Genomic DNA, 14,343 nt, shown 5'->3' on the forward strand with positions numbered 1-14,343 from the left:
CCACAGTTCGTAGATGGAGAGAGAGATAGAGATAGAGAGAGGGGGGAACAGGGAGAGAGAGGGACAGGAAGAGAGAAAGAGAATGAGAGAATAGATGTCAGGAGGGCCATTCAGACCATACTGACAGAGACAGGAAGGTCACTGGGGCTTGCTAGCTGTCAGCATAGCTCCAGAGTCGATGAGAGACTTTGTCACAGAATCAGGTAGAGTGACAGAGTAAGGGTGCATGCACTCATCCATGCATATGTGTGCATACACTGAGCTCACACACAGGAACACGCGCGCATGCACGAACGCAAGCACGCAATGGTTGGGAGGGAAAGCGTCTGTAATCTTCTTTTCTAGTAATTATGGTACTTGTGGTGACCCTAGAGCCTATGTGTGCTAGACAAGTGGTCTGCCACAGTGCTACATTGTCAGTCAGTTCCCTTGGTTCTCAAGTTACAGATGGTCATAAGCCTCCCCATCCAGGTGTTGGGAATTGAGCCTGAGAGCAATACATGTTCTTTTTTGTTTGTTTGTTTTAAATAAAGAAATTATATTTACTTAGATGCATTCAGAATGTCAATAAGACAGCTGCAATTTTTTTTTCAATTGCAGAGTGGTATTCAGTTAACAGAACAATTATCTTCATATAACCTGCATCAGAGACAATTGAAGATAAAATAAAAACCCAAACAAAACAAAAAAACTACCATCCTCACATATAAAACTAATTTGTACTGTGTACAAATATGAATCTGCTTTAATTTTCATGCCAGTTTATACCCCCCAGACTGTATCAGGTATGGTTAGTGGCTATTGAAAAGACACACTTGGTAGTGTGTTAACTATACAAAAAAAAGACACTGTATGGTTTAAAAACAAATCTTACACAGCCTTACATTTCATTTTTTTTTCCTTTAAAAGGAGTTGTGTACAGAGGGGTTAAATGCTTTATAGACAAAAAACAAACAAACAAACAAACAAAAAACTTTGATAGAATCAACTTAATAATCATCATCTTCATCTTTGTAGATAGCAATGTACTACAATGTCTGTCACAATGTATGTTCTTACTACTGAGCCATCTCTCCAGCCCCTCCAGCTCCTCATTTTTAATCACTAAGGCTGTAGATTATTTCGTCTGTTAGTGTGAGCCAGGTGTGGTGGCACATCTTTATCCCAGCACTTGGGAAGCAGAGAGGCAGACCTCTCCTGAGTTTGAGGCCAGCCTGGTCTACATAGTCTAGGACAGCCAGGCCTATCCTATGTTGAGAAGAAACCCTGCTTAAAAAAAAAAAAAAAGAAAAAGAAAAAGAAAGAAAAAAAGAAAAAAAAAAAAAAAACAGGGTGTTTAGCATATTCTAGTATTTTGAATGTTGGGCTACTTTGCCTCAGACCTGCCCTTTAAAGTGGCTTTCTCTTTAGTTAAACATATGAGTGGTAACAATTTGGGACATAATTTAAGGGTTAAAAAAACGTATCTCCCATGCAACCATGCACATTGAAGACAGGATCTTTCTGTCCTCAGGGCTCCCTGGGTCCTTTTCACATCCTGTCCCCCAAGTGCACAGCCCCAGGAAACCATAGCTGTGCTTATCCCTGTAGATTATCTGCCTTTCTAGAAGTTTAGGTATTTGGAGCTACTGGGTATAACTTTAAATTTGAATGCTTAGTCTCTGGCCTGCTGCCCAGCATGTCTCTTTCTCTTAAACATGGCACAGAGCAATGAGGACGAGAAAGGGTCTGTTTGTTACTTTTGTGCCCTGTTAGTTTCCTGCTCATATGTTTAATATTTTAACTCATTTACAAAGGCTTTATTTTTATTGATAGAGATTGGAGAATAGACATGCAAAATCAAAACGTCCCACCCCATCAACAAACAAACTTTTAAAACCCTCATTTTTTTGTTATCTGGGCTTTGTATAATTTCTAGGTTTGGAGGTTTGGAGTCATAACATATGTTATAGAGTCCATCTTACAGATGCCATTCTCTCTCTCTCTCTCTCTCTCTCTCTCTCTCTCTCTCTCTCTCTCTCTCTGTGTGTGTGTGTGTGTGTGTGTGTATATGTGTGTGTTTTGTTTTTTTGTTCGAGACAAGGTCTCACTGTGTAGCCTTGGATGGGCTGGAACTTACTTTATAGACCAGGCTGGCCTCCAGCTCTCAGATTGGCCTGCCTCTGCTTCCCGAGTGCTGGGATTAAAGGTGTGTGCCACCATGCCTGGCTCTTTTGGTTTCTTTTTTCTGTAAAAATAAGACATTACTGCAACTTTCAAACTAGCCGTAATGCAGAGATCTGAGTAGCCAGAGTTGTGAGAGTCTACTGAAGCAGGAGACACTGTCTGTACCATTCATAGACACACAATTGTGACCTCATAGCAGGCTTTGGGGCAAGCTGTGTATTCATGTGACATCCCTTTACTGACAAGTCATTGGACATGTTTGAATTTCCATCAACAGGTCATATATGTGATATGTGATGGGCCATCTATAAAACAAAATTTCAGAATGAATATCAGGCATAACACTGAATGAAAAAGACATATATACAACTTGATTCATTTTGGTTTTGTTTTTACATTTATTCATTTAGGGCACGTGCCATATTTCTGTGGCGGTCAGAGGTCAGCTTGAGGGAGTCATTCCTCTCCTACTATATGAATCCTGGGGATTGAATTCAGGGCATCAGGCATGATTGAATTACCATTCTGCTTTCTTGCTAGCCTACAACTTAATATTTCTGTAGTTTTATTTTTAAAAACAAACTTTGGAAAGCATTTACAAAAGAAATCCTTTCTGGTCTACTTTCCCCCAGTCTGTTCTGGGTTCTAATAGTACAGGACCACCTGGGCCAACAGTTGCCAGTGTGCATGCTCTAGTATTTTCAGCATGGTGTGCCTGATTCAGTATTATTGCTGCTGTAGAGAGGGACACCAGCTTTGGCCAACACAGCATGGTATTGTATTCCAGACGTTCTCGAAGCTAGGCCGATGTTAGCAAGGACCGCCAGTGTCACTTTCCCTGGTCATCTTCAGGAGCCTGCCATACCCCCAGCATGTGCTTGCTTCTGTACAGAACAAGCTGGAGCCTAGCACTGATCATGACAGAGACTTAAATTCCTGCTTAGGTGGGGATGGCCCCAACCAAGAGCAACTCAACATACTTCTAACTTTCTAAACAATGTAAATACTGTCTGGATACATACGTTGATTGTAGTGTAAAGAGATGAGTGGGGTAGATGTGCTCAAATACTAGTTACTTAGGAGGCTGTGAAGAAACAGACAGATGGGGCTTTGATAGTGACCATTCAGTTCTTTATTTCTTCTCCCTCCTCTTCCTCCTCTTCCTCCTCTCTCTCTCTTTCTCTCTCTGTTTCTCTCTTTCTCCCAAGACAGGTTTTTCTGTGGAGCACTGCCAGTCCTAGAACTCACACTGTAGACCAAGTTGGCCTCCAACTCAAGAGATCTACCTGCCTCTGCCTCTGAGCCCTGGGATTAAAGGGCACCACCACTGCTTAATGTCTTTTCTTATTTAAAAGATTTATTTATGTATTTATTTATTTTATTGCACTGGCTCTCAAATGCCAAAATGCTAATGAACACTAAACAAGGAAGATAACTACCACTGAACTACAGCTCCATCTTTATTTGTTTGTTTATTTGTCTTGAGACAGAATCTCAAAGAATATCCCAGGCTAGCCTGTAATTCATAGCAATCCTTCTGCCTCGTCTCCCCACCCCATCCCTCACTGCTAGAATTGCAGGGGTGAGCCACCATTCCTGACACTGATAGTTTGATTGCTAAACAGAAAGATGGGTGCACAGGTGTTTATTATTTTATTATATAGCCGTAGGAAGAAGAACATAGTTTTGTTGTGTTTGAAACAACTGCTCTAAACCAGAAGTCTCAAACTCTGTACAGGGCTGGAGTGGTGGCTCTGGGGACTGTACTGTCTGTGGGAGTCTCTGAGGAAGACCCCACTCCTTTGCAGTCCCGAGAGCATACAGACAGCAAGCATGGCTCAGCTGACTTCCCATGTGACTTGGTTACAAAAGCCAGCAGGAGGGCTGCAGGTTGTGGTTTGCTGACTTCTCTGGATTAGAATTAAACTCCTACCCATCTTCCTACCCAGCCTTAGAGTGTCTCTATCTGTAGTCTCCATCACATCCTTGAGAGCCCTTAGGAAGCTGGGAGCATCCTATTCCAAGGAGGACCTAGGTTTGGTTCAGTTCCATTTCCTGGAATACCAGCACCTACACTGTGACTACCTAAATCAGTGGCATTTTCTTAGCTTCTCATCTCCCTGTTAACAAACTTAACTTTGTATACTCAAAGTCTGTGAAGCTGGAATTTTTTTGTCGGGGGTGTTGGGAGTTTGGCAACACATTTTTGGAGACTGTAGATAATGTGTTTCCAGGTGATGAGTGTGTATGGAAGGTTCTGGAAACAGAGCTGAAGGCATGAACTCTGTTCCAGGATGACTATATGGAAGCTCTGGGCAGGCTGCACCTCACAGTGACCAGGGCCTACAAAGTAAACACTGACATTAACTTCGAGGTGTTCATTCATAAAGTGGATGGACTGTCAGATGATCACAAAATTGAAACCCAAAGAGACATTCACCAGAGGGCAAACGATGACCTTGCAGATGCTGGATTAGAAAAAATTCACCTGAGGTAAGAGCCCATCCGTCCCCTGCCCAGGGGTTGGGGTCCTAAGACAGGCTGGAGCAAGTAGGCTTGGGTTTCAGCCACCACGGTTGGCTGGGTGTGGGCTGGCTAGCATGGACAGCGTGCATGGCAGTTTACTAGTTTACCTGTTTTGTGCTGGGATAGGGTCAAAGATGTTTTGTACTTGTTAAATGCTAACTTCTGGTGAAAATAGTGTATTGTTTTATTTTTATATCCAACTAGTTGTCAAAGCTAAACTTCTCATCTCATAAGAAAAACACAACAAAACTCATGGCTCTAACCCAGGATGCTAACTGGTAGTCAATAATAGTCACTGCTAATAGGATGGTATTTATAACCTCAGACAGATGAGATTTAAAATCATTAGGATAGGAATTCAGAAGACAATTTCTCCCATCTATTTTAGTGCATAATGTTTGACTTTGCAAACTGGAAAGTGAAAAAATGGCATGCTTCAGTATTAATAATAATTAATAATGTGAAAGTTACTAATTTGGCAAGAGGCTTGTGTAGAGATGAGCGCAGCATCTCTTGTGGAATGTAAGGATGCTCACATGAAGAAGGATGGCCAAACTCTGATGCTTGCCAGACAGTGCAGACTGGGCATGGCTCTGGCACTAGGGAGGGGTGGAGGCTGCCTTGGAGGATATACTTGTTTTTGACCAAGGTATTTATGAATTCTGAAGGGGATTAGTGCTTGTGTGTTAAAATTGTACCTAAGATTACTAGCGCTGGTGACAGAACCCAAGACACCTGCTAGTCCGAGGGAGTGTGGTGGAAACTGCCTTCTCTTTCAGCTTTTATCTGACAAGCATATATGACCATTCGATATTTGAAGCCTTCAGTAAAGTGGTCCAGAAACTGATCCCACAGCTCCCGACGCTGGAGAACCTGCTGAATATCTTTATCTCAGTAAGTAGATGGTTTGCTCCTGCTCAAGCCACTTGCAGAATTCGAGAGTAGCATGGCAAGAGTGACAAGTGTAATAGCTGCCCGAGTTTCAGGGCCACTTTAGCATCACTCTTGAAGATTTTCCCTACGTTTTGTTTTAGAGCCTTTACGTTTTAACTCTGGGAATGTTGTTTCCCTGATGCACTCAGATTGCATATTCAATCAGGAGCAGGTCATCAGTATTAACGGGGCCATACCTTGGGGATAGAGCAGAAAGCCTTGTTTTGGGGCCAGGAAGTTAGTACAGCAAAGGCACCTGTTTCCAAGCCTCACCACCAGAGTCTAGTGCAGACCACATGGTACAAGGAGAGAACCAATTCCTTCCCAAGGGTTATCCTTTGACATCTGCGTCTGTGCTGTTGTGAGTCCTAACTATCCCAGAAACACAAAAAATATATAAATAAATATAAGAAAAGTTCTTTAAACCTCTTTGGTTTTGTCTGTATTTGAATATGCACTAACTTAACACTTGAGAGTGATGAGCTTGAGTCCTACAATGGTCAGGCCAAGAGTTAGGAACCATTGCCCAAGTGCTTTACCAAAGATAAATAACTTAGGCTAATTCTGCCTTTCATTTTTTTTTCAAACCCATAAAATGAAAGATGGTAAAGTTTAAGTTGCAATGAAAAGGTGCAATAGGAGTTCCTGATAATTCTGTCTTATTTATATATGACATTGGGATATCATATAATTTTTTAAATCTTTAAAGAAATCACTTTATTATAAGGTTGTCTATCGACTGTGCGCCCACCCCACCCCACCCCCTGCCATTCCTCCCCCTCTGCCCTTCTTCCCTACTTGTGGAATGGAATATCATGTTTTATGTAACCATGAAGTGGTCTGAACTTGCTGTTCCTTTAAGGCATGTCTTTCCCCCCCTTTCAGAATTCTGGAATTGAAAAGGCATTTCTGTTTGACGTGGTCAGTAAGATTTACATTGCAACCGACAGTACTCCGGTGGACATGCAGACTTACGAGCTCTGCTGTGATATGATAGACGTGGTGATTGACATCTCCTGTATTTATGGGTAAGCAAAACATTCTTATTGTAATTGAAACAAGTTGGTTTTGTTTGTTTGTTTGTTTGTTTTTTCAGACAGTATATTCTGATTATGCTTTCCCATCCCCAAATAAAACATTGTTAAAGACCATATTGCGCTGTCCTTCCCAGAGCTGGAAGTGTGGCTTAGTTATGAAACAAGTCCTGAGATCTACACTGTAAATAGAGGGAGGACAGGAAAGGGGGAGGACCAGCTTACCTGCCTTCCTTTTCATAATTTCTGGGCTTTTTTGTGTTCATTCACTTGACTTTTGCACTTTTGTTTTAAGTGACTGGAATCTATAAACGAACCATTTAAAATGCCAGTAATAACAAGTAATTGTTGAGCAAATGCTTATTATTATTAAAACTTTGTTGCACATATCATCTAATTTAATCCAGTTGTTCCATGAGGCAGGAATTACCATACTTATTTTATAGATACAGCAACAGACTTTAGAAAGGTGAAATTTCTGGCAGCTGCTTTTTCTGTCAGCAAGAAAAGACTAGACTAGACTTCGAACCCTGCTCAAAGTGATCATGGTCTAATGCTGACAAACCTGCAACACAGTGCACCCATGGGGTAAAAATAGATCCACAAGCCATTGAAAACATTTCCAGTATCCTGTTTGTTACATAAAATACCTGCTCGGTATTTTTTAAAATTTGGTTTTGATTGTTTGGGTAGCAGAGAATTATACTAGGCAAATAACATCTGCTAGTTTTTATTTTGGCCTTAACATTCATAGAAACCAGAAATTCCTATATATGCTTAAAATAGTGTTATTGAGTGGAAAAAGTTGTATTACTAGATATAGAAACCATCTAGATGCTTGGGGATCTGCTGAGAAGTTTGTACATTGGAGTGTGAGGAGCTGTTACCCAGTGTTGTCCGCATGTAGCTCGCTGGTCTCTCAGATCATGTATTTCATCTCCTCTCTGCCTCTTACCCCCTGACATTCTGCCTGTTCTGTTAGCTTCCAGAAGTTTCAAGCTTGGCTGCTTCTGTCTTCCACATTTGGAAATTCTCTGCCTGTCCAGTGAGATTTTCTGCTACATATATATTCATGCACGTGCAAACATACCTCCTAAGACTGCGATAAGTAGGTTCGTGATGTTCCTGCCCTGATAGAGCCTGGATAAAGTGTACTTTCCATAATTTATTATTGTCATCTGACATGGACAGCCAGCTTTACCTTCCTCATGATGATGACCCTGTGATAGTCTATTATTTATAAGCAGTTAGTGGATGACCCTGAGTTAGGCCTGGAAGCTGAGTGACTCTGATTACAGTCTCAGTTGCTATGGTAATCAAGTACAGTGAACAGCACAAATATCTGGCACATATTTAATGATATGCATGTTCATTATTATACCATATGGTAATTAGACATAAGTGGTGAATTTTTGGGTAAATGATGTTAATCAGAGATATTTTCACCAACTAAAACAAACACGAGGGGAGAGGGAGTCGGGCTTTGCCAGAGACAGCTTTTCTGTAGTGGAGTGCTGGTGTCAGGCGTCGACAGAGATGGGTAGAGTGCTGGTGTCCTGAGACCCACTGGATTCCGTAAGAACTGGATTGGATCACAGTGGTTTGTGGGCTCTAGAGTTTCCTCTATGTGCTTGCTAGTTTTATATCAACTTGACTCAAACTAGAATCAGCAGAGAGAAAGGGGCCTCAATTGAGAAAATATCTCTGTAAGCAAGCCTGGAGGGCATTTTCTTAATTAGTGATTGATTTGGGAGGGCCCAGCCCTTTGTGGGTAGTGCCATCCCCAGGCTAGTGGTCCTAGGTTCTAAGAAAGCAGGTTGAGCAAGCCATGGTCAACAAGCAAGTAAGTAGCACCCTCCATGTCCTCTACATCAGCTTCTGACTCCAGGATCCTGCCCTGTTTGAGTTCTTGTCTTGACTTCTGTTATAATGATCAATGATATGGAAGTGTAAGCCGAATAAACCCTATCCTTTAAGTGGTTTTGGTTATGGTGTTTCATCACAGCAGTAGTCCCCTAAGACATTCAGCTTACTGGAGCAGCTATGAGCCAGCCCAGTAACCAGCAAGGTGGGAGCTGGAATGTCTGCAGAGACTAGGGCCCTTGTAGGCAGCCCAGGAAGCAGGTGGCCTTGGGTCAGGAGGTCTTACTGCCCCTTATCAGCTGCCCACTGGAGACCAGGTGATTTGTTTCTTCAGGACTCTCCCAGCCAAGGTTCTGTATAGTTAGCAGCTCAACACACATAATCACACACACACACACACACACACACACACACACACACACACACACACACACTCACTCTCCACCTTTGCATGCTTTCCTGGCTTGTAGATGAAAAAATGAACTGTCCAACAGTTTCAGTTGTAAAACTTCACAAATTTCTTCTTGTAACTTTTTGTTGTTCTTCTATTTTGTCTGCTGCATTACTCTGTTATGGTTGTAAAAGCAATACCTACTTATGACAAGCATAAAAAGTAAACTAGCCTGGGATCAGGGGTTCAAGCTCAGTGATTGGGCCCTGCCTGACTTGCTGGATGCTGGGGTGGGATGAGGGGGTGGGGGTGGAGGGGACGTGGTGGGGGGACACACTAGATTTGACTGTGTAAAGACAGCCGTTGTTCGCACATTTAGAAAGTTTTATGTTGTGTCTGCATGTGTGTATGTACCGCATGCATGGGTGGTGCCCTCAGAGTTTGGGAGAGGGTGTTGGGTGCCCTGGAACTGTAGTTTTCTGAGGTTGTGAGCCATCATGTGGGTCCTGGGAACTAAACCTCAGGCCTCTGAAAGAACAACCAGTGCTCTGAACTGCCCAGTCATCTCTCCAGCCCCACTGTTTGCATTTTATATATCTTTTAGTTATAATTTTTAGGGTAAGGGAATCACTATAAATAATTTTACATTCTGCTATTTTTTTCATGTAATATTATCTGTGAATTTACCCATGCTATTAAATGTTATTTAGTAATTAGCAATATTTGGAATCTATATATTCAAGAATATTTATTTGAAGAAAATTTAACCCAGCCTTTCTTCAGTGGATAAAAAAATGTAAGAATTTCTGTTTATTCTTCTTAGGGAATGACTTAGCAAGAGAAATTCTGTATTAAAAATACAAGTAAGCTCATATGTGGTCTTTGCCTGAAATGCCAGCTATCTGAGGCTGTCTGAGACAGGAGGGGGCAGGGTTCAAACCATGTGTGCAACATAGCAAGATTCTGTCTCAAGATAAATAAATAAGAACTAAAAATAATAATTAAATAATAACTAAGAACTTTGTTAAGACATCTTCAAACATCTGAGCTCTTACACTAGGAGATTTTTCATGAGAGCCGGCTGGAGATACAGCTCAGTGGTAGACATTTTTCCTAGCATGCACAGACTCCTACTTTCAGATTCTAGTATGGGAGGTAGTTTTGAATGTTTGAAGGTTATGGGCTCACTGATTATTTCAAAAGCTAATTTCCATAATTTGTTTCAGGCCTGAGGACCATTTTGTTAGAGTTTGAAAGTAACATGGGACATGTAAGTCTTGGCAGTGCTGGGGGAAGGAGATGAGAAGTAGGACATGCCTTCCTGAATTAGGGTCCAAGACACCTGCTGCATTCAGCCACGGAGGTCAGCAGGCAGCTGTGTGGCATGGGAGGGGGCATCAGAGAAAGAATGAGAAAGCCCAGAGCTGTAGAAAGTATGCTTGGGCTCTTGGCCAGCGCTGAAAAAGAAACCCTCCCCTCCTCTCCTTTCTTGGTAGGATCTTGTTATATTGTCTATGGCTGCCTCGAACTTCTGAGCTCACATAATAGAAATGTAAATTACTTTTAAGTGTAGAGATAATAGTTTAAAGTTTTTTTCCAAGCTAAACCCTCCATATTTTCTTGAAAATATAGTTCAGGCTCTTCATTGTGTCAAGCTTGCTACCCAAGCCCTTTTTATCTCTATAAGACTAAAGCATCAGCCTCGATGCTGGTTAGATCTGGATTTTAGATCCTTGTTTACTTCTGTCATTAGTTTTGCCTAAGTTATTTTTTTGCCAGCCCAACTTTCCTCAGTATCTGTCTTGTTTAGAGGGTTTCCCTGCAGCTAGTGAGTGATCAGAAGTAGGCATGGTCTCCTGTTTACTACACAGTAATTTTAGGGTGAAATTGATAAGACTTAGTGTAATTCCAATTGAGACAAATTTCTAGTCACTTATTCATGAATTTGGACAATACACCAGAAATTTTACATAGTTTCAGATAAAGGAAAAAGGTACAGAGGCACTTGCTTTGTCTGTGAGGAAAGGATTCAGAACCAATCACACCAGTGTCTTGAGCAGGTCCTGTTCTGATCCCTAAAGCCATGATATTAGCTAGCTGCATTTTGCATGTTCTCACTGTAGGGTTGTGGATGGATCACGTCATTTTCCCAACAGGAAATTGGAAGTGTTGATGGTATGCAGATGGGGAGACCGAGGCCTAAAGTTTCTTAGCATCTTCAAGCTCACACAGGCCTTCTCCCCATAGACCATACCTGAAAATGTTGACTCTACAGAAAATGGCTACACAATAGACTATATGTCCTTCGTGGGGATTTGCCCATTTTTAAGCATGTGGACACATTTGCTTTTATTTTCCTGATACACATCTATTGTTTGTGTTTTAGCTGGACTGCTGGGAAATTAGTTGCAGATCTGTTGATTCTGTGTATTTTCTGAGAACAAGGACACCTTTTTTGCTGGATGGTAGTTTAATTATCAAATGAGGCAAATACAGCATGTCTAACATACTCTATTATGTAATCTAACATATTACCATACTCAAATTTTACCAGTAGTTCTCTGGTATTGCCTTTTTTTTTGTGGTGCTAGGGGATGGACTCTAGGGCCTCACTCATGGTAGACAGGGGTGTTACCTACATCTACAGACTAACACTTTCTCTCTCTCTATCTCTCTCCCTGGCTCTCCCAGAACTCACTATATAGACCAGACTGGTCTTGAGCTCACAGAGATCACCTACCTCTGCCTCCCAAGTGCTGGGATTAAAAGTATGTGCCACCACTGCCCTGTATATCCACACCCTCTTAATTCTGTTTTTTATCAGTTTTTCCTTTGGCTCAAATCAAGCCTAGCGTTCACCTGTCTGGTCTGTGTGAATTCTCTTTGGAACTTTCTGCCCTTGCTTTCGGCAGCCTAGGTGTTCCACTATATAAAAACAAGATGCCTTTGGTTATAGAGACATGCAGGCTAGCCTCTACCTCCATTCACATTCCATAGGCACCTCGAGAAGGGCCCAGCAGCCTCAGTACCCACTCACCATGTCGGTAAGAGAGTGGTTGTCAGAGGTGCTACACATCCGGTGCTTATGCTACGGGGACCTTTTACCCAAAGGCACTCCGAGCATAAATGATAGTTTTCTGTGTGTTGAAGTGGGGGGGGGGGTGGCAGGGGTCTGTCACTGAGTTGCAATTTGTAGTTCTTTCTTGAAGGTCAAATACATTTTGGTTTCTGTCTCCCTTTAGTCTCAAAGAAGACGGAGCAGGAGCCCCATATGACAAGGAATCCACAGCCATTATAAAGCTGAATAATACAACAGTTCTTTATTTAAAAGAGGTGACAAAGTTCTTGGCGCTCGTTTGCTTTGTCAGAGAGGAAAGCTTTGAAAGAAAAGGTAATTTTTGGTGTGATTTTTAAAAAGAGCCACCTCAGTTTGCGCTGCCTCCATTGCCTGTTGGATGTGTGTAGTTAACTTTAACATCTGACTGTGTGAGACTAAGTTTAAGTAGGAATTGAACATACAGTCTTTGGCAAATTATTATGAAACCACAATCTCTAATGGCAGGCAGGTATTGTAAAATATGATAAACCTAGTTGTTGAGTTTAATGCTATAACTAAGGAATGTAGGGAAATAGGCAAATCAAAAATTTCATGAAGACAGGGCTTCTCTGTGTAATAGCCCTGACTGTCCTACACTCACTCTGTAGACGATGCTGGCCTTGACCTCAGGAGTTCTGCCTGCCTCTGCCTTCCAAATGCTGGAATTAAACACATGTGCCACCAATACCCGACCTCTCAGCTCATTTTTAATGTGTGTATGCATGTGCATTTGGTGGTGTCTTTCTCTATTGTTTCTCACCTTATTTATTTATTTATCTATCTATCTATCTATCTATTTATTTATTTATTTATTTATTTATTTATTTATTTATGTATGAGACAGGGTCTTACTATGTAGCCCTGGCTGGCCTAGAACTCAAATGGGTTCTGGAGAATTTAGGTTGTTAGGTTTGTGAAGCCAGCCCATTTTTGAAAATTAAAATGATATTTACTGCTATTATTGAGTGTGTGGAGTTGGTTCTCTTCCACCTTCATTTGTGTTTGGGGGTGGAATTTATATCATCAGGCTGGAGTAGCAAACACCTGCTGAGCCATCTTGACGGCCCTGGATTTAATCTTAATTACAACTAGTCTTTAATCTGAATGATTAAAAGAATTTAGTGAAGTTCAGTATCTTTCCTAATCTTTTTGGGGGATGGACACCTTTGGAAATGTGGCAAAAACTCTGGAAGCTTCTGGAATAGTCTTCAGGAAACACCTACCTCATAATGCCATTCCTGAGGCCTAGGCCTGTTACATGATGGTTGGGCCTCTGCCGCCCCCTACTGGCTTTGGGTGACAAGAATGACAGATTGTTTGTAGTGCCATTTAAAGTGTTTTTGTCTTCTCCCACAGGCCTTATTGACTATAATTTTCACTGCTTCCGGAAGGCCATCCATGAAGTTTTTGAGGTGAGAATGAAAATGGTGAAATCTCGAAAAGCCCAGAGTCGGTTGCAGAAGAAGAAAGGAGCTACTCCTAATGGGACCCCTAGAGTGCTGCTGTAGGGTGCTGTCAGGAGCCTGAACCCTTGTGTGAAGGGGGTGCTGAGCCCCACTGCACTACAGGAAGGAGGGGCCTCGCACACGGACATAAATACGCTAAAGAAAAAGAATACTCTCTTTTTAAAATAAAATGAGCAAAAACCTGTACAATAACAATAAAGCGAACCCCCACTGTACTACATAAATGTAAACTTTTATGTTGACAGAAAAATCCCCTGTGAGAACTGCCAGAAACTGTACATATTTTGCACTTTTTCATGTTTTTTTTTCTCACTGAGATGAACTTTGATGACTTTTCTACTTTTTTCTGCACTTGGTGTCAAGAACGTGCATACTTGTAGCCCATATGGTGATAAGAAATCTATCCCAAGTAATACATTGGTAATGACTTTTCGTAAATGTGGTAATCTTTGCTACCAGTCGTTGAGGGGGACATCATTTTTCAGTAGAGCAGGAGTAGATCAGGGCTGGGAGCTCCAGGCAAGAGCAGTAAGAACTCCTGTTTGTAATAAGAGTAAATGGGAATTTGGTAGAAAGATAATAGTGCCAGGCTTACATCCCTGTGTCCATGCCTTCCTACTCACCCAGACTTTTTGACACTCTTTACCTCAACACACATCTTTGTAGTCACTCTATTCAGATGGATGATTTATTTTTGCTGCATTATTCAAATAAACCTTGGGACCAGATTTCTAAAATGATGCCAATCAGTATACAGATATATAGTGTTTGAGAAGATAGGGAAAAGTAGCATGTGCTCTTTGGGGGAAATTCTGGAGGTACATCTATACCTGCTAAGGCGGCTAAAATACCAGAGCCAAGAGGTTT

The 14,343-nt window shown here is 41.6% G+C and overlaps 1 protein-coding gene across 1 annotated transcript in view; it reads left to right on the forward strand.

Annotated features, from left to right (window-relative positions):
* Rragd (Ras related GTP binding D) overlaps nt 1–13,889 on the forward strand; it is a 30,836-nt gene extending 16,947 nt beyond the window's left edge. The window contains exons 3-7 of the mRNA XM_051187491.1: nt 4,460–4,659; nt 5,472–5,586; nt 6,511–6,653; nt 12,156–12,304; nt 13,367–13,889. Coding sequence (XP_051043448.1) covers nt 4,460–4,659; nt 5,472–5,586; nt 6,511–6,653; nt 12,156–12,304; nt 13,367–13,518 — 759 coding nt within the window. The 3' untranslated portion in view covers nt 13,519–13,889. The remainder of the gene's footprint in view (nt 1–4,459; nt 4,660–5,471; nt 5,587–6,510; nt 6,654–12,155; nt 12,305–13,366) is intronic.
* The last annotated feature ends 454 nt before the right edge of the window (nt 13,890–14,343 follow it).

This window comes from Phodopus roborovskii, unplaced genomic scaffold (genome assembly GCF_943737965.1).
Source record: "Phodopus roborovskii unplaced genomic scaffold, PHOROB, whole genome shotgun sequence".
In the NCBI taxonomy this organism is placed as follows: domain Eukaryota; kingdom Metazoa; phylum Chordata; class Mammalia; order Rodentia; family Cricetidae; genus Phodopus; species Phodopus roborovskii.